The sequence below is a fragment of the Odontesthes bonariensis genome, chromosome 22 (genome assembly GCF_027942865.1).
Source record: "Odontesthes bonariensis isolate fOdoBon6 chromosome 22, fOdoBon6.hap1, whole genome shotgun sequence".
NCBI lineage: Eukaryota > Metazoa > Chordata > Actinopteri > Atheriniformes > Atherinopsidae > Odontesthes > Odontesthes bonariensis.
In genome coordinates, this window is record NC_134527.1 from 13,544,471 (window position 1) to 13,568,351 (window position 23,881).

General features: G+C 45.0%; 2 protein-coding genes across 6 annotated transcripts; one reads left to right on the forward strand and one right to left on the reverse strand.

Annotated features, from left to right (window-relative positions):
- Positions 1 to 2: 2 nt before the first annotated feature.
- rhof (ras homolog family member F) lies at positions 3 to 3,677 on the reverse strand. Its single transcript, XM_075456113.1, has 5 exons — positions 3,169 to 3,677; positions 2,817 to 2,904; positions 1,759 to 1,868; positions 1,286 to 1,420; positions 3 to 1,073 (listed from the first exon to the last, which is right to left on the reverse strand). The coding sequence occupies exons 1-5, from the start codon at positions 3,295 to 3,297 to the stop codon at positions 909 to 911; spliced, it is 627 nt and encodes a 208-aa protein (XP_075312228.1). The 5' UTR covers positions 3,298 to 3,677; the 3' UTR covers positions 3 to 908.
- Positions 3,678 to 6,405: 2,728 nt separating this feature from the next.
- On the forward strand, positions 6,406 to 23,453 carry setd1ba (SET domain containing 1B, histone lysine methyltransferase a). 5 transcript variants are annotated; one of them, XM_075456103.1, is made up of 20 exons: positions 6,406 to 7,255; positions 7,329 to 7,445; positions 9,787 to 9,938; positions 10,218 to 10,316; positions 10,603 to 10,873; positions 11,776 to 11,897; positions 12,436 to 13,539; positions 14,977 to 15,696; positions 16,458 to 16,631; positions 16,723 to 16,816; positions 16,912 to 17,129; positions 17,228 to 17,303; positions 17,391 to 17,771; positions 17,861 to 18,319; positions 18,461 to 19,143; positions 19,405 to 19,572; positions 19,673 to 19,798; positions 19,975 to 20,094; positions 20,904 to 21,041; positions 21,130 to 23,453. In XM_075456103.1, the coding sequence occupies exons 2-20, from the start codon at positions 7,340 to 7,342 to the stop codon at positions 21,301 to 21,303; spliced, it is 5,385 nt and encodes a 1,794-aa protein (XP_075312218.1). In that variant the 5' UTR covers positions 6,406 to 7,255; positions 7,329 to 7,339; the 3' UTR covers positions 21,304 to 23,453. The 5 variants fall into 5 exon arrangements, with proteins under 5 accessions (XP_075312218.1, XP_075312217.1, XP_075312219.1 ...); XM_075456102.1 differs by having other exon boundaries at positions 17,861 to 17,995; positions 18,128 to 19,143; XM_075456104.1 differs by having other exon boundaries at positions 17,861 to 17,995.
- Positions 23,454 to 23,881: the final 428 nt, after the last annotated feature.

Sequence of the window (23,881 nt, forward strand, 5' to 3'; positions counted from 1 at the left end):
CAGCACTTGTGCGTCACTTTTTATTGAGGGAAATTTAAGCATGTTAGAAACCAAAATGTTACATTTGATTTGAGAGCGGCCTGAATGCACAAAACAACGTTATTTCCTCGTTTCCATAATGTAGCCGTTTCGTTTCAAGACTGTATCGGGTGCCTGGTGTGTGGCCAGTAACGCAAGGCAGGTACCGGTTTCTCGGTCTGTGTACATTGTTGTGAAAAATATTAAACGCCTCGTGTAAAACAACAGATATGAAAGTGTTTGATGTGCAACGACAGGGACAATATCTGCCTTTATTTCAATGCTGAAAATGTAGTTGCAGCTGAGGCCTTGGCAAGGTGTGCGGTCGTTTCCGCCTCTAGTGGGCGCTGTTGTTGAAGCTAAGAGCCCCGCTGCAGGCCCACGGAGCCCTGTGACGACGTGAAAGTGCTGTGTGTTGTGCTTGAAATCCACAAACCTCACTTGTGTCAGCAGTTAAACTAAAGTACCGTAAGGTTATTTTGTTTGTTTTTTTTTACAGGCCCAACAAATAAAATACATGTCGGCAAATCAAAAACAAGCTGTTCACATTCCTCCAATAAATATATATTTTTAAATTACACAATTTACTGCAGTTTCAAACTAAACTGTGTATTATTGTTTTTTCCTTTCAAAAATTACATTTAAAAGAACAGCGCGATGACAGGAAGTCTGAAGTTGTGTGCTACTTTGAAACATCTCATTTTACAAAAAAAAAAAAAAAAAGTCTTTCCTGTTGCTGTAACACTCGTTTTGTTGCACATTCAGTAAAGCTCGGCTGGTGGTTCAGGGGCTGATAAGGTAAAGTTCACCCTCTCTGAATATGAAAACTTGCCCCGAACGGTAATAGCCTGCAGGAGAGTGGCACCGCGGGAGCTTGTGTCCTTTTATGTTCACAGAACAACACATTTCCTCTTCCTCTTGTGGTTCCTCTGTTTTCGATTGAAGACCAGAGCTGTTTTCGTTGTCTCCCTGAATAGGTCTTCCACGTTCTCCTGATATTTTGCTGAGCACTCGAGATAGAGCTCCGCATTCATCTGCTGGCGGGTCTCCTCACCCTGCAGCCAGAACAACCAGGAGTTAGACGGGGGGACTGGGACGACACATGCAAGCAAAGGAAAATGCGCATTTGGACGAAAGATGTTAATAGTGATGGATGCGGTCGTTTGTTCTGCTTCCCTTTTCATGACACAGTTTCCCTCCTGTTACCTCAGTGAAAACACCTGGCTTCGTCTTTCAGTAACGGTCTGCACGCTGCTTGTTTTCTTACCTGTATGTAAGTGATGGGATCCTGCTTCAAGGCCTTCAGCTTTCTCGCACACTCTTTATCCTTCCTGAGGTCAGTCTTGCAGCCAATTAAGATGACTGGTATGTTCGGGCAGAAATGCCTCACCTCTGGGAACCACTGGGTGAACAAAAAGGAAGATTTAAGAGCCTGAAACGAGGCGTGTCAGCTCTTGTTTTAATGTCAGGCCCTGCTGCCTTTCTGGATTGAATTATCTGACAGCCTTTCTCTTTGTTAGTTTTTGCAGCACTGAATAGTCTAAAGGGGATCAACGTCCATAGTGCCTCACATACTGCATGAGTTAATCACAGCTAAAAGAAAGCAGCCCATGCCAACATACCGGACTGTCAGTCATTAACTTGAGGAGCAGACCCGAAACTCCACTTCAGGCCAAACATACACACTCGTTTCTTTGTCAGGCGTTTCATTTGCATGGCATGCATTGTTGGACGGAGTACCTTTATCAGGACATTCTCAAAGCTGGTGGGGTTTGTCACGTCAAAGCAGACTAAAATCAGATTGGCTTCTTGGTACGAAAGCGGCCTTAGTCTGTCATAGTCGTCCTGTCCTAAAGAAAACAAAAGCATCAGTTATTTGATATGTGAAGATATGTGTAAATGAACAGCAGGACTCGCACAAACAAAACTGTTCTACTTTGGAGGCCTGAAAATACAGATATGATGTATGTTTCAAAGCTACGGGTAAACATGTATAACCACATCCTGACTTCAGTTTCCTCCTCTGTTGATCTCAGGCACCCTGCTGCTGTTATTCAAAAGATAAAGTCCAGCACAAGACTGTCATGGCTTTTCCTGAAAATGAAGTGACTTAAAACCCTCCATTTAATTCTTTCCCCCCCCCCAAAGAAATACAGCAAAGGTTACTTAAATCTCATCTCCTCTGTTTAGGCCCATTAGTATGATGCCGTGCAGCCTTCTTAACTCCAGTATGTACTCATGGCTCAAGCCCGAATCTTAAAAAATATGTGGCTCTTTTTAAGAAAGCACTCGATGATCACCTTGGGCTGCTGTAAGGAACGAAGAGAAAGCTCAAAGAGAAGTCTGCAAAGTTGTCATCAATACTGAATACTGACTTAAAATCAGGAGGAATGTGGGGAATTTGCTAGCTTCGGGTTTCTGATTGTGCACTTATTCGTGCAGCTATGGAGACAAATAAAAGTTTATTATGATCAATTTGTCTGTGACGTGGGCTCCATAAAGTCTTTTTTTGACGCTGCTAATTCAGTTAGCTCCTAAAAGATGATGATGATGTTGCTGTGCTGACATAAATATCAACTTTTACTACTTCCCCATGTGTCCATCAGGGTCAGAAGGACATAAATACCAAAGCTCTCAGGCTTGGATGTGGCCAGATATCGATATCTTAAAAGCTAAAAAAGGGTCAGCATGCTCCACTCTTCACACACATGCTGTCTCGTCATATATTGTGAAATGTGACGTACTGTGAGTCCAAACTGGACCGTGAATGTTTTCCTAGGAAGGGATCTTTGTCTTACCAGCTGTGTCGTACAGGTTGAGCTTTATTTCTTTTCCTCCGAGTGAGATAGTTGTGACATATTTTTCAAAGACCGATGGCGCATATTTCTGTTTTTGACACACAAGAGAAAGATCTGCTTTATTCACACCTCTTTATTCATACATTTCTACCTGCTTAAACAGACTTTATTTGATCTGGGAGCCCTGTGAGGCTGCTTATAGTTCACACAAACGGTTAGGATGAAAAAAAAGGGCTGGAATAAGTTCAAATTCTGCCATTATTATCATTTTCACAGAAGCATTCAGAAATCGTGCCCGTACTAGCAAATCAACACAAAACACCACGAGATATGGTACGGGAGCTACTCTTACCTCTGGAAAATCTCCTTTGGCGTAGACCATCAGAAGAGATGTTTTCCCGCAGCCTCCATCTCCCACAATCACAATTTTAAGTTCATCTCCCTTTTTCGTGGTGACATCGGCGCTCCCATTTTGTGTCATTTTGCCGCCAAACGAGTCAAAGAGGTGCCAGGCAGGAAAAAGAAGAGGACGCTCCCTCCCGATTTAAGTTACATTCATGGCAAAAACTACCAAGCCTCGCATTTGGAAGAGCTCAGATGATTCATACGCAGTGTCAAGAGAGAGGAACAGACATATGCCTCATGTTTTACCAGGTAGCTCACCACTTCCTGTTCCTGTCGCCCTGACGCCGTTTCCACTTGACCCCCCCCACACCACACACACACACACACACACTTCTCTCCCGTCCCATCATCAGACTCGAAACACACAAAACGCTGCTGAGGAACACATGAGAAGCTGCTGAATGCGGCTGCTGCCACTTCCTCTTTTGAGTGTGTTTGCTCATTTCACTCTCTGGGTGTGTGCTCGCACCGAGGTACTGCCTCCACTGACTGTGTGCATGTGAGGGAGAAAGACTGTGAGACAACACTGAAAACGCTGATGAAGAAGTGGAGCTAGCTGTGTTTTGTTAACGCGAACAGATTTCTTATCGGTGAAGTAAGGAATGTGTGACCGGGTGATGGTCCGATGGCAGTGAATGATTTAACTGGGTGTGTATTCATTGAATGGATCCACAGAAAAAAACTGAACATGTAAAAGCTCAACTAGAGGAGATTATACTTTGAGTTGGCCACTGTTTTAGTTTTTTTTCTTTTGGTTTTTAACCATCAGGCAGAGACGTTGGTGTCATGGGTATCGTTTTACAGAATAAAACTGCAAGAAACCCCCTCCGACTTGGTTTTTCGAGTCATTACCATTAAAGATAAAAGCTTCTGGATACATGGAGCCAGTTTACACGTTAAATCTTTTAACAACTAGAAAAGAAAACCAGCAAGATTACACTCACTGCAGCGACATCACAACTCCTCCGCCCGGACAATCTATTTTCTCATCCCTTGGTGTAATGAGGACACGCTCTCATATGCGGCAACAAGCTAATCAGATCAGCAAATAAATAGGCAGGGTTGGAGATAAGATTCAAGAGGCGCAGTGCGAGACCTCACACGGATACGATGACAGTCTGCTCCGAGACATGAGGAATGTCTAATCAGTGTCTCAGCTAGATTTAGCTTGCTGATCAGGTTTGAATGGTGCACATTTCAGGGTCACACCAAGCCAGATGTGGTGCATCTGTTAGTGAAGACATATTCAATCATCAGGATCCTAATCTGGATGCATGAGAAATGTAATTATTTATTTATTTTAACCAACAATGCAGGTAAAGTAAAAGGTTAAAAATTTGAAGGGAAAAAAAAGCTCTGGATATATGTTTGAATGATGCAGATGGCTGCAGTAAGCTTGGTTACTGTGTCAGAAGAGTGAAGATCCTAAGCATGAAAGATCAGAAGACACAAAGATGCTGTATTTGGTCTGGAGCTTTTTTTCCCTCCCCATCATGGAGGCACTTCAACTACAAGCCAACAAAGTCAAATTTGAAGGTTTAATAGTGTCAAACGGAAAACAGTTAGTTCATGATAGCCTTTACTGTGCTTTTTAAATCTCCAAAGCATTTCCGTAGTCGCATCCAGTGCTCCTAGAGGAATGTCAGCCTGCGTTACGAGAGGTGACGTTCACTGGACAATCTGTGTTGTATGCTGAAACACCGCTTCACATATGGGCCTGAGAACCATTTAACAAAACACAACCCCAGAAAAAAAAAAAAAAGACAATAAAAAAATAAAACATTCAAATTTGTGAACAGTGTATTTATTAAAAGATATCACAGAGAGTGATTAGAGTAGCAGGTAAGAAACTTGAAATCACAAGCCATACTGTGGAATATTACATTAGAAACACATGCAAACATGTAAAAGCTGCTTAAAGAAGATGCCAGTGATTCTAATACAATACCAATCTGAAAAAAAAAAAATAATAATCCTTCTCAAAGCCAGTGTGCTCATTGATTACAGAAAAAAGACACAAAGCTCCGTGGATGCCTGCAATGCTTCAATAAACAATCCATGACAATAATAATAAAAAAAAAGAAAGTACAAAGGACAGCCATGTAGCTGTGTGCCTGTCTGCTTCTAATCCCACAGAAATGAGCCACTCACTCCTCCCACATGCTTTTCATGTCCACAAAGAGCCGTGGTATGGCATAGAGCACAATCTATGGAAAAATCTATGTAGTTTACCACATACAATAAAAAGTGCTTGGTTGACTTACAGAATGAAACTGGAAGCCTCACATATGAATAAAGAGAGCCTGTAAAGAGTATTAGATTTGTCCTACAGAGTATCCACACGCACACAGCCCCTCATCATCAGTGAACAAAGGACAATTGTTAAGATGATTCTCGCCGCGCAGAGAGACAGCTGTCCTGCGGAAGAGAGGCCAATCCCCTGTGCGGAATATTCCAGTCTGTCAGCGGTAAAGCTGAACGGCGCAGCCCACCAGGGGATTTCTCTCCCCTCCCCCTCCGAACAAAGGCCTTCTATAAATAACCCGATTGGTGGATTTCAACGCAATCTCGTAAAGTTACATTTTTACTTCAGCCCCCCCACAAAAAACATTCTTCATAAATTTGCACCCACTGCCCTGGAAGGGGTGGAGTGGAGGGGGTATTGGGAGGACAGGCAGACACCCTTGAAAGAAGGGTGTGAGCAGCCTCGTGACCTGGCTGCGCGCGCTTGATGGCTCGCTCTGGGCAAGGCACTGAGAGCAAGAAAAACAGGCCTCCAAACACACAGATTGCGATTTTGTTTCCTGGTGTTGACTGCATACACTCTGCCATCGAAAAGTAGTGCACCATCAACTCCCTTGCCGCCCCCACCCCCTCTTTTTTTTTTTTTTTTTTTTACGCAAGCGAATAAAGACCCTCCCATCTATAATTTTAACTCCTTCAACGGAAAAAAAAAGAAGAAGAAGAATTGCATCTTATTTGTTTCCACTATCTGGTCTGCAGCGCTTGATATATTCTATGCCGGCTGGTTGATGATCCGCCTGTCTGCCTCTAACCGGAGGGAGCAGGCGCATTAGACCGAAGCACCCTTCACCCAGATAAAACACGACAGGTCTGCTGCAGAGGATTCCTGTTGACCTTATATGGCAGTGTGGGGGAGCAGCACATCGCTCGAGCTCTCATGGCAACCATCCAGAGCTCTCGGATTACTGCCGTTGCCAGGGCAAGTCAGCCCAGCAACCGTCAGACTGAAAACGAAGCTTTATTAAAGTTTCCTTCCTCACACGAACCGTCAACCATTTTTCTCCGACAAACATGCACCGTATCCAGTGAAATCACCCCCGCTACGGTCGTTGCGCTGACTTCCCTTTCTAAAAGTCGCTGAAACACCGAGCTACGTCCTCGGAAAAGAGGCGCACTCCCGAGCCTCACCCAGTTATGGCGCAGCAACATTTTACAGCACAGTGCTCCCTTTGTCTGTAAGGAAGCCATTTTGAGACAGAGAACAGCAGAGAAACCACTGAGCAAGTATTGCAACTTACCACCAAAAGGTCTCTTTGGACAAAGGGAAGCAGTGAAAAACACAAGATGTCTCCCAATAAGAGTCTTATTTGCTCGTTTATGACTTGGATTACTTGTTTTGAATACTAACTGTAAGTTTGCTACATCAATCAAAAATATGGGCTATAGATAAATATTTACAAAAGTCAGAATAGCTTGGCTGGAATCGGGTTTTTTTTGTCACAAGTATCAATGTCTGTCCTCTAAAAGAAAGACATACTGTTCATATAAATATATATATATATATATAGCCTATATATATATAGAAAAACTGACAAATGAAGCGAAATAGCTCAAATTCCGTTACCTTTAAAAAAAAATCCATGTAGTTTTATATGCTGAAGCTCAGCTAGAAATGTCGAAATGGACGAGGTTATACTCGACTGCAATCCTGCTTCAAGAAGAGAGAAGAGATGGTTTGCATATTGCCCACACAGATGATGCTTGAAGATGCATATTCGCTGGCTGAGATGGTATGCTATCAGTGATCATAAAGTTTTCAAAAGAGCTTTATCTCTCGGTGCTAATGGATTCCTTCCTTTTCAGGAGACGTTTTCATGCCCCCTATTAATGCCATTATTAGAGGACCCGAAGATGGAGCTGAAAACAGTCCTCCTGCCCCTGCGTTTAGGCCTGTTAACTGCATTTCATCAATGTACAGAGGTAAATATTCTCACCATGAAAGTTTTCCCTCCATCTTTTTTCCTCTTACATTCGACTGTTTGTGTTTTAAATCGTTGTAGACGCTGCTGTTTTTTTTTTTTTTTTTTAAATATCAAAGACAACCAGAAAGGGCTTCTTTAGATATTCAAATATACCATTGAGGCAAGGTCAAGCCAGCGTTTACACTTTGGACGCATTTGTCTCTTAAATGGCGAGTGGACAGCACGAACCTCATCATGCTTAACGTTTCCTCCACAGTTGCAGGACAGGGTACAAGACATGCCATCTTGCTGTTGTGAGAGGAAAGTGTATAGAGTCATTAATCAAAGCAAAGGGGTGATCAATCAACAGTCAAAAAATGTAAAGAAAAATAACAATAAACACAATAAAATATTGTGAAAAGGCCAGAAGTTTGTGGCCTGCTTTGGAGCAGTGGTATAAAACCTATATATGTATTATGTCAGCATGCAGTGAACAATCTGAATAAAGTTGGCTATTACAGATTTTCTATGTGATCAGTTAAACAAATTACAGAAAATGCCATAAATAACAATCACTGCATGCCTCACATTTGACATTACTCAACTGTCAAAACTGTTAAATTGTTACAAAAGAATTTAACTTACTCATTGCAACTCATTTCCTACAAGGCCATAAGTGCAATGCCAACATTTTGTCACTTTAACTGTGGTTTCCTGTCATTTAACATATCCAAAACCATCAAGCTGTTTATTCACAACATTTGGTTTCTTTTCACTTAAGAAATATAAATACTATTATATGGGTGTGCCATGACCTAGTTAAGACAAAGATGGTTTCCAGGCAGAGGAAAAAAGGCTCAAAATGTCACAGGGTATTACATCCAGTACATTCTCTTCCATCTTCTCAATCCTTTAAAAGGAGCAATCATAGTTTTATCATAGTCCGTAAGAGATGAGGAAATCAAGTGTAAGATCCCTTTTGGAACAAAGGAAACCCATATAGGCCATTGAGTCCTGTTTAAGGAAAATGGCTGCCGAGAGCGCTCAGCCCCCTCTCCCTGCTCTCTGTTGAAGGACTTCTGAGCCGTGCCTCTAATAGCAGACAGCTCCACTGCCGCTGCGCTCTGATTGGCCCGCCGAGCTACCGCTGTTAACCAGCCAATTGCCCGATCACTGCAAAACAACAGGCAATGTCAAACAAAACCCAGTTTACTGCTCGACAACAAGCACTTCGCATAAACAATTAATAAAAAAGAGAAAAATCACCCCGGTTTGATATGATAAAGAAAAAAGTCAGAACCTCCGAGAGTTTTTAACGCCCGTAAAAAAAAAAACAAAAAAAAAACGAGGACATTCTCAACGGTTTGGCACTAGTTTTTTGGTCTGACAGAAAAAGATGTAACAAAACAAACCGCCGCATTCCAACAGTTTCGAACCGTAAGCTAAATTGCCACGAATTTAAATCAAATTCTCGTGTTACAAATCTCACATCAGCCAATAGCTGCAGCATTGGCGTATCTGTCATATTGTTTAAAAAAAATAAGTCCGGATACGTCGTAATTTCTAAACTACCACATGTCTGAACGCAACTCGCGACCAAATCAGCTTTATTATCCTTCGAGGCTGTTGAGAAGATACAGCCCCTGGTGTCGAGCTTGTGTTCGCCAGTTAGGTAAATGCAATTGGCAGATTCTACACAAAATAATTTAAGAGGTTTACAGACATTATACGGTCACCACTCCTGGAATAACCGTGTGTATGAATTAAACTGTTGCCAACAGAGCTGTTCAAAACACACCCATTACTCAAAAAGTGACTGTTTCGATCGATAATTCGTGCAAATACAGGCAAGTTTGTAACGAAAGTGCGACGAGCTTAGGGGGTGGGCAAGCCTAGCGGTGTATTGTGGGAGAGACAGCAGCTAGAGACCAGAGGCACACAATATGTGCTGGCTCTCGCCGAAAAGGAGGCAGTATTCTTCAAGCTAAATCATGTAATGTAAGCGGCGAAAGGAGAAGCGATTTCATCTTTTCGTCAATCAAAAAAAGCCCTCGATCGGACGAACCATGTCCAAGCCAGCGGAGAGGAACAGACTGAACGAAGACCATGGCAGAAAGCAGAGTTCAAGTAAGCTGGTTCTTTTTTTCCTCTTTCTCCAGCCCTCCTAATGCCTGTTTTCCGTAAGTGGGATATACGCTAGGTCCCGTTTCGGCTCTTACAGGGGTTCCCTCCGCCGTCAAAGTCATGCATCTGTAGCGTTTGGCTGTTTAAAAGTGTTGGGGGCTGGTGAGGGGACCATGTTTAGCGCTGCCTCCCGATAACGTTAGCTCTTCTCTCCTTGTCGCTGGCTGCCGTTTCAGGCTTGGCGAACGGCATGGACAGTCATCCCGTCTGTGGCTCGGCGGAGAAGCGGAGTCACCACTGGAGAAGTTACAAGTTGATCATCGACCCGGCGCTGAAGAAGGGATCCCACAAACTGTATCGCTACGATGGACAGACTTTCAGCACGCCTGTAAGTGCCGCCTTTGACGCGGCGGATCGGCTACAATAGTAACCGAGTAGCCGACCTCCATGATATGTTACAATGTGGTCTGTGTTGCCGGGCTTGTTCAGCATCTTGATCCACCGTGTCGGAGGTCTTCGTTTTGATCAAACAGTGCCTCCGGTTTATGCGAGGTCACTTTGCAACAAGTTAGCGGCGTGTGAAGTTGTGAATTGGATGGATAACAGGATTGTGTGTGTCTGATTCTCACCCCCCTGCCCCCCCATCCTCCTTCTATTTCTCATGCAGAACCCCGGGATACCGCCGGTGGACATCGTTCGAGACCCAAGGATCGGTCGTCTCTGGACCAAGTACAAAGAGACGGACCTACCGGTGCCCACATTTAAGGTATCTACTGTAGGAGAAGCACGATGCCGTATTTTTCCTTGTGCAAAAGAGGTGCTGTCAGAAGTTGCAGACACACCCCCCTCTCTGTCACGTTTGGGATGTGGAGTGAAACCATGTCTGCCGGAGGATTGTTTAGGCCACCCGCTCAGATGCATGCTTGTATTGCTGGACTTTTAAAAACAGCACAAGCTCAGTTTTCCTTATCTCAACTGTCAGAGGCTACCCCACGCGGTGCAGCACGAACCCCGGCGGCACTTAACCATCACTGCTGTCATTCTTCTCCCAGATCGATAAGTGCTACATCGGCCCCGTGCCTCCGAAGGAGGTGACGTTCGCCAGGCTGAACGACAACATCAGGGAAGGATTTCTCACCGACATGTGCAAAAAATTCGGCGAGATCGAGGAGGTGGAAATCCTGTACAACCCGAAGAACAAAAAGCACCTGGGAATAGCCAAAGTTGTGTTTGAAAACGTGAAGTCCGCCAAAGTGGCAGTTCAGTCGCTCCACAACACGTCTGTGATGGGAAACATCATCCACGTGGAGCTGGACCCGAAAGGTAAACAGTGATTCATTCATTCAGAGTGCGGACGCTTAAAGCTGCGTTTGTGCTGAGTTGGATCATTTCTCAGATGCAAAGGAGCACCAACTTTAACTAGCGTTATATTTCCCTTGTTTTGAAATTATTAAAGTGACAGCAGTCACGTGTTAACATTTACGTGCGTTGCCTGGTAACGTGGGATAATTGAATTTCATTGAAAATGAGTGTGTTCCCACATGCCCAGAGCAGAGGGTGCTGTGTACTCCCACTGTGCATAATTTCAGACCCGCAAACAAACACAAACCAATCTGTCATCTCCACCTCGGTTCATTTTAGTTGAGGCAAGTGATTAAAATTATTATTACTTACAAGGTCAGCGACAGTGTTTAGACTACCAAGTCCCTGTTTTTTCCCTCGATGAAAGCAAAGCGGGAACTTTTACAATAATAATTAAAAAAAAAAGAAAATCATGCAAATTGTTTTGTCGTTTAACTCTGTTTGATTTGCATCTTTGTTGATTCAATTTGAGTAAAAGTGACTGACATTCTTTAGCGTTTCTTGTACAGTTTTCAGTTGCTACACAAAAGCTTCTGTTCGATATGCATGAAAATATGCATTTTGATGATGTACAAGGTCTTTTTTATTATTCTAATATTATTTTTTTAAGATCATCATATATCACTCAAATTGCTTTATAGCATAATTCTCTACAGTTCACCCTTTTATTTCTGGGCAGGCGTCGATTTTAAAAACAGCTTTGTCACAAAAAGCGATCTTTTACAAATGCTCCTTTAGGGGTTCAGTTATCGCTGAATAAACGCCGTTACTTAAATGATTCCCGATCACTTTTAATAGACTTCCAGCATTAACCCTGCTTTCTAAAGCTGGCATCAGACCTGTGCATATTTCCTGTCCTGCAGGTGAAAATCGCCTCAGGTATTTCCAGCTCCTGATGAATGGCAGCTACACTCCACGGACGCTGCCTGTTGGTGGAGAAGAGGCCAGGGAAGTTTCCCCTCGGAGCCTAGCAGAAGCATTACTGGTAAAAAAAATAACTTCTAGTAATGTACAAAATGCAAGTGGTTTGCGCTTGATTCGACTTCATTTGAAGTCTTTCACTTAATTAGGACAATAGGCACAAAAGCGTTATTTGGTGATACGATTTAGTGCCGGTTACTATTGTGTAGTTACTAGTACTGAATTGCAGTATTAATTTGTAGAAATAAGCCAATTTAAATGGACCCTAATCTGTAATTCATGTTATCAGTGCAGAGAGTAAATATTCCAGACCCTTGACTGTGGTCTGAACTCTCAAAGTCATTGAAACATGCACTTTGGCCGTGTAGTGCGAGATTTCCTCGGCACGCTGCCTTGATGTTCTCATCCACTTGTTGATGAATTCTTCTTCACTTAAATGTAGCTTTAGTCCTCTGAGGAAATGAGGTGTTGTGCAGTGGTCTCTGTTGAAAACAAAAGGCTTTCTCGGTTAAACGCCATCACAATATCTTCGTCTCGTTTAATTGGAATGAGTGTTTGCTCGTGACATCTTCATTGATCTCCATCCTGTTTGTTTTTCTAAGGCCTGCGAGCCCATCCGCAGGTTGTCAGAAAGCAGCTTGTCTGCTGTGGGAGGAGCGTTGCCACCCAGCACCTCCACCACCCCTCTGAGCCTGGAGACGGGCTACTCCAGCCTAAGGCAGGACACGCCCCAGTCCCAAGGAACCCCTCATACCCCACGCCAGTCTGGTACGCCCTTCTCTCAAGACTCCAATTACTCCAGTCGGCAGTCCACACCTGCTTATCAGTCCAGCCGTCCTGAGAGCTCTGGAGGCTACAAGTCTCGCCGACACGAGAGTAAGTTCCAGGATGCGTACAACCGCAGACCGGAGAGGCCGCAGTATCGCAGCAACATGTATCGAAGTACACCGTCTGAGCAAGCTCCTTTCAAACAACACCAGCTCACCCCGCCTGAACCTCCACCTTCCACCCCTTCCTTCAACTACACGGCACCTCCCCCTGCTACGCCCAACTTAAAGTCCGCCTTCTCACCCTACCAGGCTCCTTTGCCTCCCGCATTCCCCCCGTCGGAGCCAGCTTTCCATCACCCAGCCCAAAGGGAGGGTGAGTACCTCCGACCCCCGCAGCCGCCGCTGGCAGCTGCCACTGACTTTTTACCCGTCAAGGAGAGACCAGAAACCCCTCCGATCCCTGAGCCGCCGCCAGAACCTGTTCCCCATCCGACAACCCCTCCTCCTCAAACACCAGAGGGCTGCCCCTCACCGGGCTCCCCAGTGCTGGATCCAGAGCGCAACAGCCTGGATTCCCGCATTGAGATGCTCCTCAAGGAAAAAAGGACAAAACTGCTGCCGTTCCTTGAGGAGCGGGAGTCGGACAACGAGGTGCGAATGGAGGGAAGTCCCATTTCCTCCTCGTCCTCTCAACTGTCCCCGATCCCACCGTACACCGGCGGCTCTCAGGGTGGGCAGCTGAATTCCCGGCCCTCTAGCACAGGCTTGGAGGATATCAGCCCGACACCACTGCCAGACTCTGACGACGAAGAGCCAATTCCTGGAACGGCCTCGCTGATCAAGAGAATCGGCTCTCCTGTCAACGAGAAGACGAGCAACAGTGACCTCAAAGACGGACCTTTTCGAGGCCAAGCTACCCCTGATAAAATGGAAACGGTAAGGCTGTATGTTTAAATGTTTCAGGTGGTTTTTTTTTTTACAAGTAACTGCACACAGTCGGAAGACGCTGCTATACTGCCATTATCACCTGTCAGAATCTTGACTGGTTTATAGTAGCCTGGATCTGGTGTGTAGGTCTGCAGCTGTGAATGACGGTTACACAGGGGACACAGGAAGTCGGATCTAGTTTCAATGTGAGATGGATATAGTAAACCTCTTGTTTCATTGTTTTTGTTCTGCCTCGTAAAAGGAAATTCTGGTTTCACAGCAAGTTGTGTTTCATGCCGAAAAGCGTTTGGTCTGAGAGTTTGCTGCTGTTAAGTCGTGCATCTTTCAGTCTGGCAACAACAAACCGTTAACAAGTAACTACATACAAGGTCTTTGTTTGATTTATATGCATACACGTGTCATGAAAGTCCTCATAAAGGCAGTTATGAATGGGCAGGTGTAGAAGTCAAACAAATGCCTTCACATTCCTAAGAAGCTCGTCTTGTTCTCATTGACATGCCATCAGGCGGTGATGTTTTATTTCTACACCTTCTTTGTGCTTTGAAAGGAGAAACAAGAGAAGCTCTGCTGTTGGGGAATCTAAGCGTACCGTTTCCTCTTTCCAGCACTCGTTGCTCACATGGAGGAAAACACAGTTTGGCTGTTGGCCCCATTCAGAACTCCACTTCCTAGTTTTTGGCCGAGCCTGACAAGCAGGATTGCGTCTCTGATCTCATATTCCAAGTTATCACAAAGCAAACAGTGCAAACAGGTCATTTGGGTAACGACGCCACTCCCATGCTGAGTTTACTCCGTTTCGCTTCTGCAGCGGTTGTGACAGAGATAATTTTGCAATATTCAACAGCAGGGGAGACTTCAGGGGGATGTGTTTTGATATCAGAATGTTGCATTCATGGTCATACCACGGTTTTAGGGATGCGAAGTTAGAGGGCTGAACAAACAGCTCTGTTTGGAAACACGCTGACCAAAGGCGCAGGTCAGTCGTGTTTGACTGTGTTAATGAGTATACAAAACTTTGAACTCGGATCAGGTCTGGGCTCATTTGTTTCTCTTGAAGTATTACCCCGGTGTCAGCTGTCAGTTCTCTGATACTGACTATAAATGTCTTCATAGTACATCAGTCAGTTAGTGTAGAAAACAATCACTTATTGCCTCACTTTTTCTTTAAACCGCTCCTCCGCTGTCTTAAGCCGTTTAATTCGAGCAGAGTTCTTTCATGGTGGCTTAAATGTGACATTTTAATGAAAGAACTTCAGTGAGTATTTGCTGGCAAACATGCTCTGTCAACCAAACACTTATTTCTCAGAGAATGCAGAGAAAAACAATCCCCTTTCTCTTTATTTAAATGACATTTGGGGATATTAAAAAGGCTGATTATCACGTAGATTGTGCATAATCTTGACAGGTTGTCCCTTTTTCACACAGGCTCCTCAGTCGTCAGGAGAAGACATGGAAATCTCTGACGATGAGATGCCCGGAGCTTCGATAACCAGCGGAGACTGTGGCAAAGGCATCGTTGTCAACTCTGCTGTGTCCCCGATGCAGACCATGACCATCCACGCTCCTGGGTACCACCCCTTACAAGCCAGCTTTCCCATCCCACATCACCACCTGGCCACTCACTCTGCCCACCTGGCCGGTCACCCCGGAGTGGCGCACCATATGCTGCCACCTATGGGACCCTACGCACCGAGCATGATGTCGCTGATGCAAATGGAGCTGATGAACTGCTTGCGGTGGGAACAGTGGAGCACAGTTCCCATGTCTTTCCAGATGCAGCAGCAGATGCTGAGCCGCATGGCTCAGACAAGAGGACCCTATCCCTATCCACATTTTATGGACGGTGGGGCATTTGGGGGACCATACCAGCCTCTTTCTCTGGGTGCGACACCGGCTAGCAGTGCAGGAGCGCCGGGACAAGAGTGGCAGCATCCCAGTATACCAAAGTTCAACCCCACTGTTCCTCCTCCTGGGTATGACACTAAAAAGGAGGATCCCCACAAGGCCACTGTCGATGGCGTGCTGCTGGTCATTGTCAAAGAGCTGAAGGCCATCATGAAGAGGGACCTCAACCGCAAAATGGTAGAGGTGGTGGCTTTCAGGGCTTTCGATGACTGGTGGGAAAAGAAAGAACATTCAGCAAAGGTCGGTCACTAATTTCATCAAGGTCTAAGTACGGTGTAAAGAAAAGGGAACACAAATACACAGAGGCCGGGAGTAATGTTTATCCTGACCACTTATTGTGTTTTGTCATTTTTTAGCCGTTTATTAAAACGTGGTTCATAAACTTATGTAACAGAAGCCCCAAAGTGCAGTGACATCAGCAACAGATAACCTCGTACTTTTTCGCCGATGACCTGTCTGTGTTGCAGAGGCTGCTTTGCCTCTCTGTGGTCCAACTTGCATGTGGAGCCAAGAGTTTTGAATTAACAGCATGGCACCTGTCATTTTGACGAGTGCAGTAATGGATCCATCTGACCAGACTCCCTTCTCATTGGTGCCATTAATGCAAATAGTGTTGAAATGTGGTATCGTTTGATTTTGCTAATCAATCACTTTAGTAATCTGTCAGTGGAAAATACTAAGTGGTCACTGGTTTCAGCTTGTGAGGATTTGTTGCTTCTCTCGTTTGTTTTATTGAAAATGAAACTGTTACCTGTTTCGTTTTGGCTTGGTTTAGTTGCATTACTCCAACAATCTGAGGAATATTTGTTTCTTGTAGGTTCCAATAGAAGTTTTTTTCCAGCATTTTCTGAAATTTTATCAAGAAATGATTAGAAAAGGATGAACTGATCGAGTAACTAATGATTAATTTGTATCTGGAGCAGACGGTGTATTAACAGGGTTAAATGCAATAACCAAAAATGAGTAAATATTATAATTTTATGCGTTTATCTTTCCCTTAGACATCGTTGACTCCAGTGAAGGGTGCTGAGGGGAAAGAAGAAGAAAGACCCAAACCCAAAGAGATGATTGGTTCCAGTCTGCTAGAGAACTGGAACAAGGGTGAGGGGCTCGGCTACGAGGGAATGGGTCTTGGAATCAGTTTGCGAGGAGCCATCCGCTTACCCTCCTTCAAGGTAAGATTTTAAACTTTGTCTTCGACTCAGCCCTGAGCATGACGGAGCATCTGTCCTGGGTGGGTGCTAAAAAGTTGGGTGTTGTGCTCAGGTGAAGAGGAAAGACCCGCCGGAGGCTGCAGCGGCAGGCGAAAACAAACGAGCCAGACCATCCACCCCAGTGGACGACGAGCTGGAGGATGAAGGTAACCCTCGGCTGGGAATTCAAATTTAGTATTCCTCACATGCGGTTTTCTCGATTGAACAATCATCATTTGTTTTGCTGGTGCATTTCTGCCAGACCGGGATCGAGACCCAACTGAGCTCCCTTCGGACGATTCCAAAATGGATGGCGACTGCACGTCAGCAAAGCGGCGACACGCTCGGCCACTTGAGCTGGACAGTGAGGGAGAGGAGGAGGCGGACACCTCGGGAAAGGAGGAAGAGTTGTCGTTGTCTGACAGGGAGGAAGAGGAGCCCGATGAAGCAAAGGCAAGAGAGAGGCTGTCATCTGCCAAGGTAAGTTCTGTCAAAAAAAATGTAACTGATGGTGTGGACTGATTCACTTTTTAAAATTTTTTGCTAAAGTTTTACAATCTATCTGATCATCTTTATAGGAGAGTGGCGATGAGGACGGTGATGATGAAGATGAGGGAGACTCCTCGAGCGCATCCTCAGATTCATCTGATGATGGTACTAAAAATATCTGACAGAAGCATCAGGCGGGTTCCTTTTTTGTTTCCTGTCGTTAATCATTTTTTTTTGCCTGGTTTCTCGCAGAGGCTGACAGTTCAGCTTCCTCCAAGGCCAGCTCGGACTCGACAGCGGAGAGCTCCGACTCCTCGGCAGCGAGCTCAGACTCCTCTGACTACGAGCTAAGCTCGGAGGAGGAGGACGATGGGGAGACGGCAACAGTTGATGTAGAGGATGGCAAGAAGGCCGAGACCTCCTCTTCTACTTCCTCTTCCTCCTCATCTTCATCTTCTGATGAGGAGGATGCAAAGACCAAACCCTCAAGTCCTCCCACAGGAGCAGTTAGAGAGGTTAAGGAGGAGCTCGGGGACAGAGAGGAGCCAAGCACCAAGTCCAAACGCAGACCTCCCAGTCCAAAGGAGGAGTTGATGGAAGACCTGAAGCCGCCATCACCCAAAAGTGTCCCAGGTGAGTGTCTGCTCCCGGTTTTATCATCAAACATGTACAATTACACTGTCAGAGATTACATGGAAGAAATGTTATCTCTTGTCTTTTAGGGAAAGAGCGAGACGTCCGTGTCGATGGTAACCTCACTGTTGTGAAGTCTGAACCTCTGGAGCATGTAGCAAATCTCCGCCCACCCACTCCAACAGGTGCCCTGCTAGACAGTGACCAGGAGACAAAAACCAAAGGTAAAGCAGAGCCGGAAGAAGTACCCTGCACTCCCAGTCGATTAGCCCCAACCCTTTTAGATCCAAATGCATCAGTAGCCAAATCGGTCTCCACATCTTTAATGCACCTCCCTCTCCCTCCTCACCCCACAGTAGAAGGCCGTTCCCTCCTTCACCCACCCCCCGGTCCCCTTCCTGACTTCCCTCAGCGGCCCAGGCTCCCCACAGATGAGGATATCCCCCGCACGCCAGGCAGGGACCTGATGGAGCGTGCCCGAAGTCTAGGCAAATCCCAGAGCACCGACACCATGCCCATCACCCCTGGTAGTGATGCCCCTCTGACAGGTAGTAGTCTGTTGCTTAGCTCCCCTCACATCCCCAGTAGTCCCTTTTCCTACCCTGCACAGTCCCCTGTCCTTAGTGCTGGAGTTCCTCGTACTCCAGGAAGAGACTTAACATTCACCCCTGTCTTCCCTGACCCCACAGCACTGACATTTAATAGGAAAATATCCTCTGAGAGCCTGGATGATAGACCTGTTTTTAAGGAGCCACCAATCCACGCCCTGCCTAACCAGGCCCTGTCAGCAGGAACAGGGAACTCAGCCTGCATACCGGAAGATCTACCCACTGGTCTCTCTATAGACATCCCTGTGTCATCAGACAGCTCTCCGTCAAAGAAAAAAACAGGGCGACCCAAAGGCAAAAAGACCCCAGCTGCTGATGAGTCTTCAGAGCTCTCCTCTGAGTCCACGGCTCTTCCTAATGAAGCACCTGAGGGAGATCTATCCATGCAGACCAAGTCCTCCAAGTCTCCTAAACACCCTAGCCTGGACTTCCGGGAAGGGGAGATGAAGCCTCAGACAGTGTTACCTGCTGAAGACGGCTTCCTCTCCTTCAAAGAGGAAGCACCTGTGGCTGTGAAGCCTGCTCGGAAGGCACGGCGACGCTGGGAGGAGATGCTGCTGGGCGGTCTGTCACCTGTCACCACGCCGCCCCGGGGGTATTTCACCCCACGCACTGATTTTGAGGAGATGACCATCCTGTACGACATCTGGAATGAAGGCATAGATGACGAGGACATACGGCTTCTGCAGATCACGTATGACAAGATGCTCCAGCAGGACAACGGCAACGACTGGCTCAACGACACACTCTGGGTCAACCATCCTCATATCCTTTAATGCTTAACGCTCACTGCTTGTTTGTTGAAAAAATGTTTGCAAAAATGCTCTACAGTGCAGAGAAGAAAAAAAGGGATTTGTCCAATTTAGTAAGACTTGTGATTGATTATTGAATGATTATTCTCTAAAATAAGAAAGTACTGCGTACCACAGAACAGCCCCCTCCGCTGGTAAAATGGGGAACTGTTTTTGTAGGAAATTGAGCGTTGAGCGGCAGATGTGTTGCATTTCTTCCTTGACTTCCCTGCACCTACCAGCATCCCCAGAATAAAGAAGAAGAGGCGAGACGATGGCATGAGGGATCACATGACCGGCTGCGCGCGAAGTGAGGGATACTACAAAATCGACAAGAAGGACAAGATCAAGTACCTGCAAAGCACACGGCTGCAGTCTGAGGAGCCGCCGTTTGACACACAGGTGGGCAGGAGATGACACATTGGGATGCCTGAATTCCCTGTTTGATTTAAGGGCTGGGCACGTGTTAACCAGCAGTTTGAACTTGTCATCATCTCTGCAGGGCATGAGTATTCCTGCGCAGGTGCACGCCTCTACCAGAGCAGGCTCGGAGCGGCGGTCGGAGCAGCGACGTTTGCTGTCCTCTTTTGCATGTGACAGCGACCTGCTGAAGTTTAACCAACTGAAGGTAAACAAAAAATCAAACGGAGCAGGTATTGCACGGTTAACGTGGTTCACACAAAAATGTCATGGTCGTAGTTGACAGGATGTCACCTGTGTGTCACTGTGCTTGTTGACTTGTACGAAACACTTTGTCTCATTGCAAACACGATCTTATTAACTTGACACTTCTGCCTCCTTCAGTTCCGTAAGAAGAAGATCAGATTCTGCAAATCGCACATCCACGAGTGGGGTCTGTTTGCTCTGGAGCCGATTGCTGCAGATGAAATGGTGATCGAGTACGTGGGACAGAACATCAGACAGGTGAGACACAGTTTAATGAGTTTTCGGCATCTGTGAAAACCATTTGTTATTACTTATTGTTTTATTTCTTTGAGCTTGTGCCCCCAGACTGGGTGTTAACTGGTGATCTGATTATGAGATGAACGCATCCCCACGTGTGCCTCAAAGTGACCACTTTCCTGAGATATATATCTATATATATATTTATATTATAGAAACGGATGCATCATTTCGCTCTGTAAAAAGAACATCCGTTGTTGTTTTTAACTGGCAGGAGGCAGCAGCTTTCTGCTCTGCCAGAAGAAAGGAAAAACATGCAGCTCCTGGGCCTCGTCTGTACAAGAAATCATCCAAACACGCCGAACCGGATCCATGCTGGTCGTGCTGTTAAATGATTGTTGTTTCCAATTAAATCTAAGCCAACAAAGATAGTTTACGCACTGATTGCTTAAATCCATCAGCTTTTTTACATTTTCCAGATGTTGTGGTCAAAGCCAGCCAAAGCTATACCAGAGTCAGCTGGAGATTACGTCACCCAGTGGCTCAGAACACATTTGCATTTAAAGTATGGCCACGAGGGTCCCAGGAAACCTCAGATCTGACTGTGTCCTCATTGCGTCCTGAGTATGTTTACTACGCTGTCTGCCAGTGATCCGATCACCCGGGACGCACGTTAGCGCCAGCTGTGAACAGCGCCTAAAAGTTTGGGGCGGAACCTTAACACGGCTAACCATTTTTACGAGTTAGGAATGATAAATAAACAAGCGATCTTTGTTGATTTAGAAGCTGCCCAAGATTCCCATCTAACATGTGACTATATTCCCTGACAGGTGATTGCGGACATGCGGGAGAAGCGCTACGAAGAGGAGGGTATTGGTAGCAGCTACATGTTCCGGGTGGACCACGACACCATCATTGACGCTACAAAGTGTGGCAACTTTGCCCGTTTCATTAACCACAGCTGCAACGTAAGCTCACAGCAGCATCAGTACGATTACAAGCTTGAAAGAGCTCGTTATGTGCATCTTATTTGACTTCTGTCTTCTTTCCTTGCAGCCGAACTGTTATGCGAAAGTCATCACAGTGGAGTCGCAGAAGAAGATTGTGATCTACTCCAGACAGCCGATTAATGTCAGCGAGGAGATCACGTACGACTACAAGTTCCCCATAGAGGATGAGAAGATCCCCTGTTTGTGTGGGGCAGAGAACTGCAGGGGAACGCTCAATTAACGTCCAGTCCAGGTCAGTGGACTCTTCTACCGGGTGGAGAAGCGCTGGCCCTGAACTTAACTTTCCCAGACTTTTTGCTAAAAACCCAGATGAGGAGGAACTGATTTAAGCGAGGAGAAGAAGCCAGCGAGTCACCTGGATAGAGCTAAGCTGCCTGACCGGCACTCTTCATACATTAAACTCTAGATTGTTTACGATTCATGGTGCTCTTAACGTGAAAATCACGCGGTTACTTCGTGCAAACACACGACTTGCTGGTGCGGCATTTCCTCCTCTCGTCTCAGCATCGGACAGTATTTCAGCGCGGTTTCCCTCCGCGTCCATCCTCTTCTGTGCAAATTTTGACACTTTCCTTCTCTCATTTGTCTCATAAGCTTTACCCACACCAACACGTGGTACACAAAAAAACCCCCCACAAACTCACATGTTCACATGCTGCTTACAAACACTGAGACGCACAAGCTGAGCTCCTCTCTGTGGAAGGGAGGGGGTGGGGGGGTTGGCAGGACAGCGGAGCTGCTCGTCTCGGCCTCCGCTGCATCACTTTTCCTTCAGATAAATCAAACTAAAAGAAAGCAACACAAACGGTTAAATCCTGCCCCCAAAACCTGTAATATTCCCACGTTCGTCACATCTACTTCCTCCAGCCAAGAATGGATCATGCTGCTTCCTGTTAGTTTATGCAAAAGTTTAAAGATGGTGTGCAGAATTTGCATTAATCATATTCCAGTGTTTTCTGGTTTGTTTTGGCTGTTCTATTCATACTTTTCTTTTTTTCTTTTTTTCCCTTCAAAAGACACTATTTGTGTGTTTCTGTGTGAATGAGGCTCCAGTGAGAGTACTTCTCATCGTTTCTCAATAGTGTGAGAATGTGAGTGCACTGCCCCCTGTAGGCTGTGAGCAGAACCAATCATGCAGAGCAAGAAAAAAAAAATGGAAGTGAAATCAACTCCCAACTGTCCACGTCCACTGAGCAGCAACAAGCTAATCTTGAGTTTTTCAGCTTTCGAGGAATTATTGTTATTTCTCATTTTAAGTGCCATACGAGTGTGTAACTGTCTTTGTTTGACCTGAAGTGGCTGCTGTCTGTTCCTTCAGAGACGTGGTAACAAGCATGTAAGGAATTTCTGCCTATTTTTGGGTGTTTGATCACGTTTTGGCTTCCTTTATTTGTAGCTGGGATGTGACTGACTGATGTCTGTGTGCTCGTACATTTCTTTTCAACCCCTTGTTTTCCTACCAGTGTTTGATGTTTCCTTCAACATAGAAGAGTCTTCATTAGCTCCTCTATCTGCGAGGGTTGCTCTTTCTTTATAATTCATTGAGAGAAAAAGATGCACTCGAGGTTTGCACTTCTGCTTCACGCCCTCTTTCGATCAGTCAGTCCCCAGTTCCTCCTCAAAGACCAAGTCAGTCATTGCTTTTTACTCAGTCGGATCGATAATGGAGATTTTCTTTTTCCACCACTGATGTTCATATTGTATATGATTACTTGTACAGAAGATCTAAAGCTTTTTTTTATCTTCACAAAGGTAACACTTTTAAGATGCATCTCTCTTCTTCTTGTTCTTTTTTTTTTAAACAAAAGACTGAGTATTTAAGGTATTTTCAGGGATCTTTGAAAGGAATCCGATGGTTTAAAAGGTTGTTTATTTAAAAGACAAAAGGTCCACTGTGTACAGGAAAAGTCTCCACCTCGATTTTGAAAGATTGTTTCTTGTAGAAACGTCTTCATTTTCTGTCTATTTGTTTTGTAATCCTAAAATGTGTAAATAGTGTAACTGTGAATACTATATAAATATATATATATATATATATATACATATATATATATTTTTGTTCCCTGGGATTTGCTAAGAGAACACAGCTCAGACACCCATGTGTCACGATGAGGTGAGTCCTGAGCTGGAAGCAGGAAATTCAGCTTGTGTCAAGCTTCTTTTTTCTCTTTATTTTTTTGTTTTTGTTTTGTTTTTTTAATTTTGTGTTGTAAATTCTATGAAAAGTGGTTTGCGGTGTGGAGAATGAAAAAGGTGCAGAATCGGCAGGGGAAGAGGACTGAGGCATCAGCCTGTTCCTCGTGTCTATTTATTATATGACAAAATGTAAGAAAGAGGAAAAAAAACTGAAATAAAGCAATTTTGCATACATCCATAAACGGCAGCTGCTGGTTGTTTTTTTTTTTTTTTGTTTGCTTTGCTTTGCTTCTTACGAGTCGTTAAAATGTGGGAGCTGATTTAGTTGATGAATGTCTAAAGTGAGCTCTAACCGTCACACGTACTTGAGATTATTTTTAAGGCAGGCAGGATGTCTTCGATGGGGAAAAAAAAAAAAAAGATAAAATAGGAGCAGTTCTGCCACAGATGCCCTGTCCAGTGAAACCACAAAAGTTTTACAGACAGATTAGCCAACAACACAACTGAACAGCATCACAGCCGGGTGTCACAACTAATTCAACCTGCAAGACGTTCATGCGGAGATTTAATCTAAAATGCAATGAAATTGAATTTGTCCCTATTTTCTTCTGACCTTTATTTAACTGACACAAGTACAAGCGTAGTTATATTCAATGTCTTGA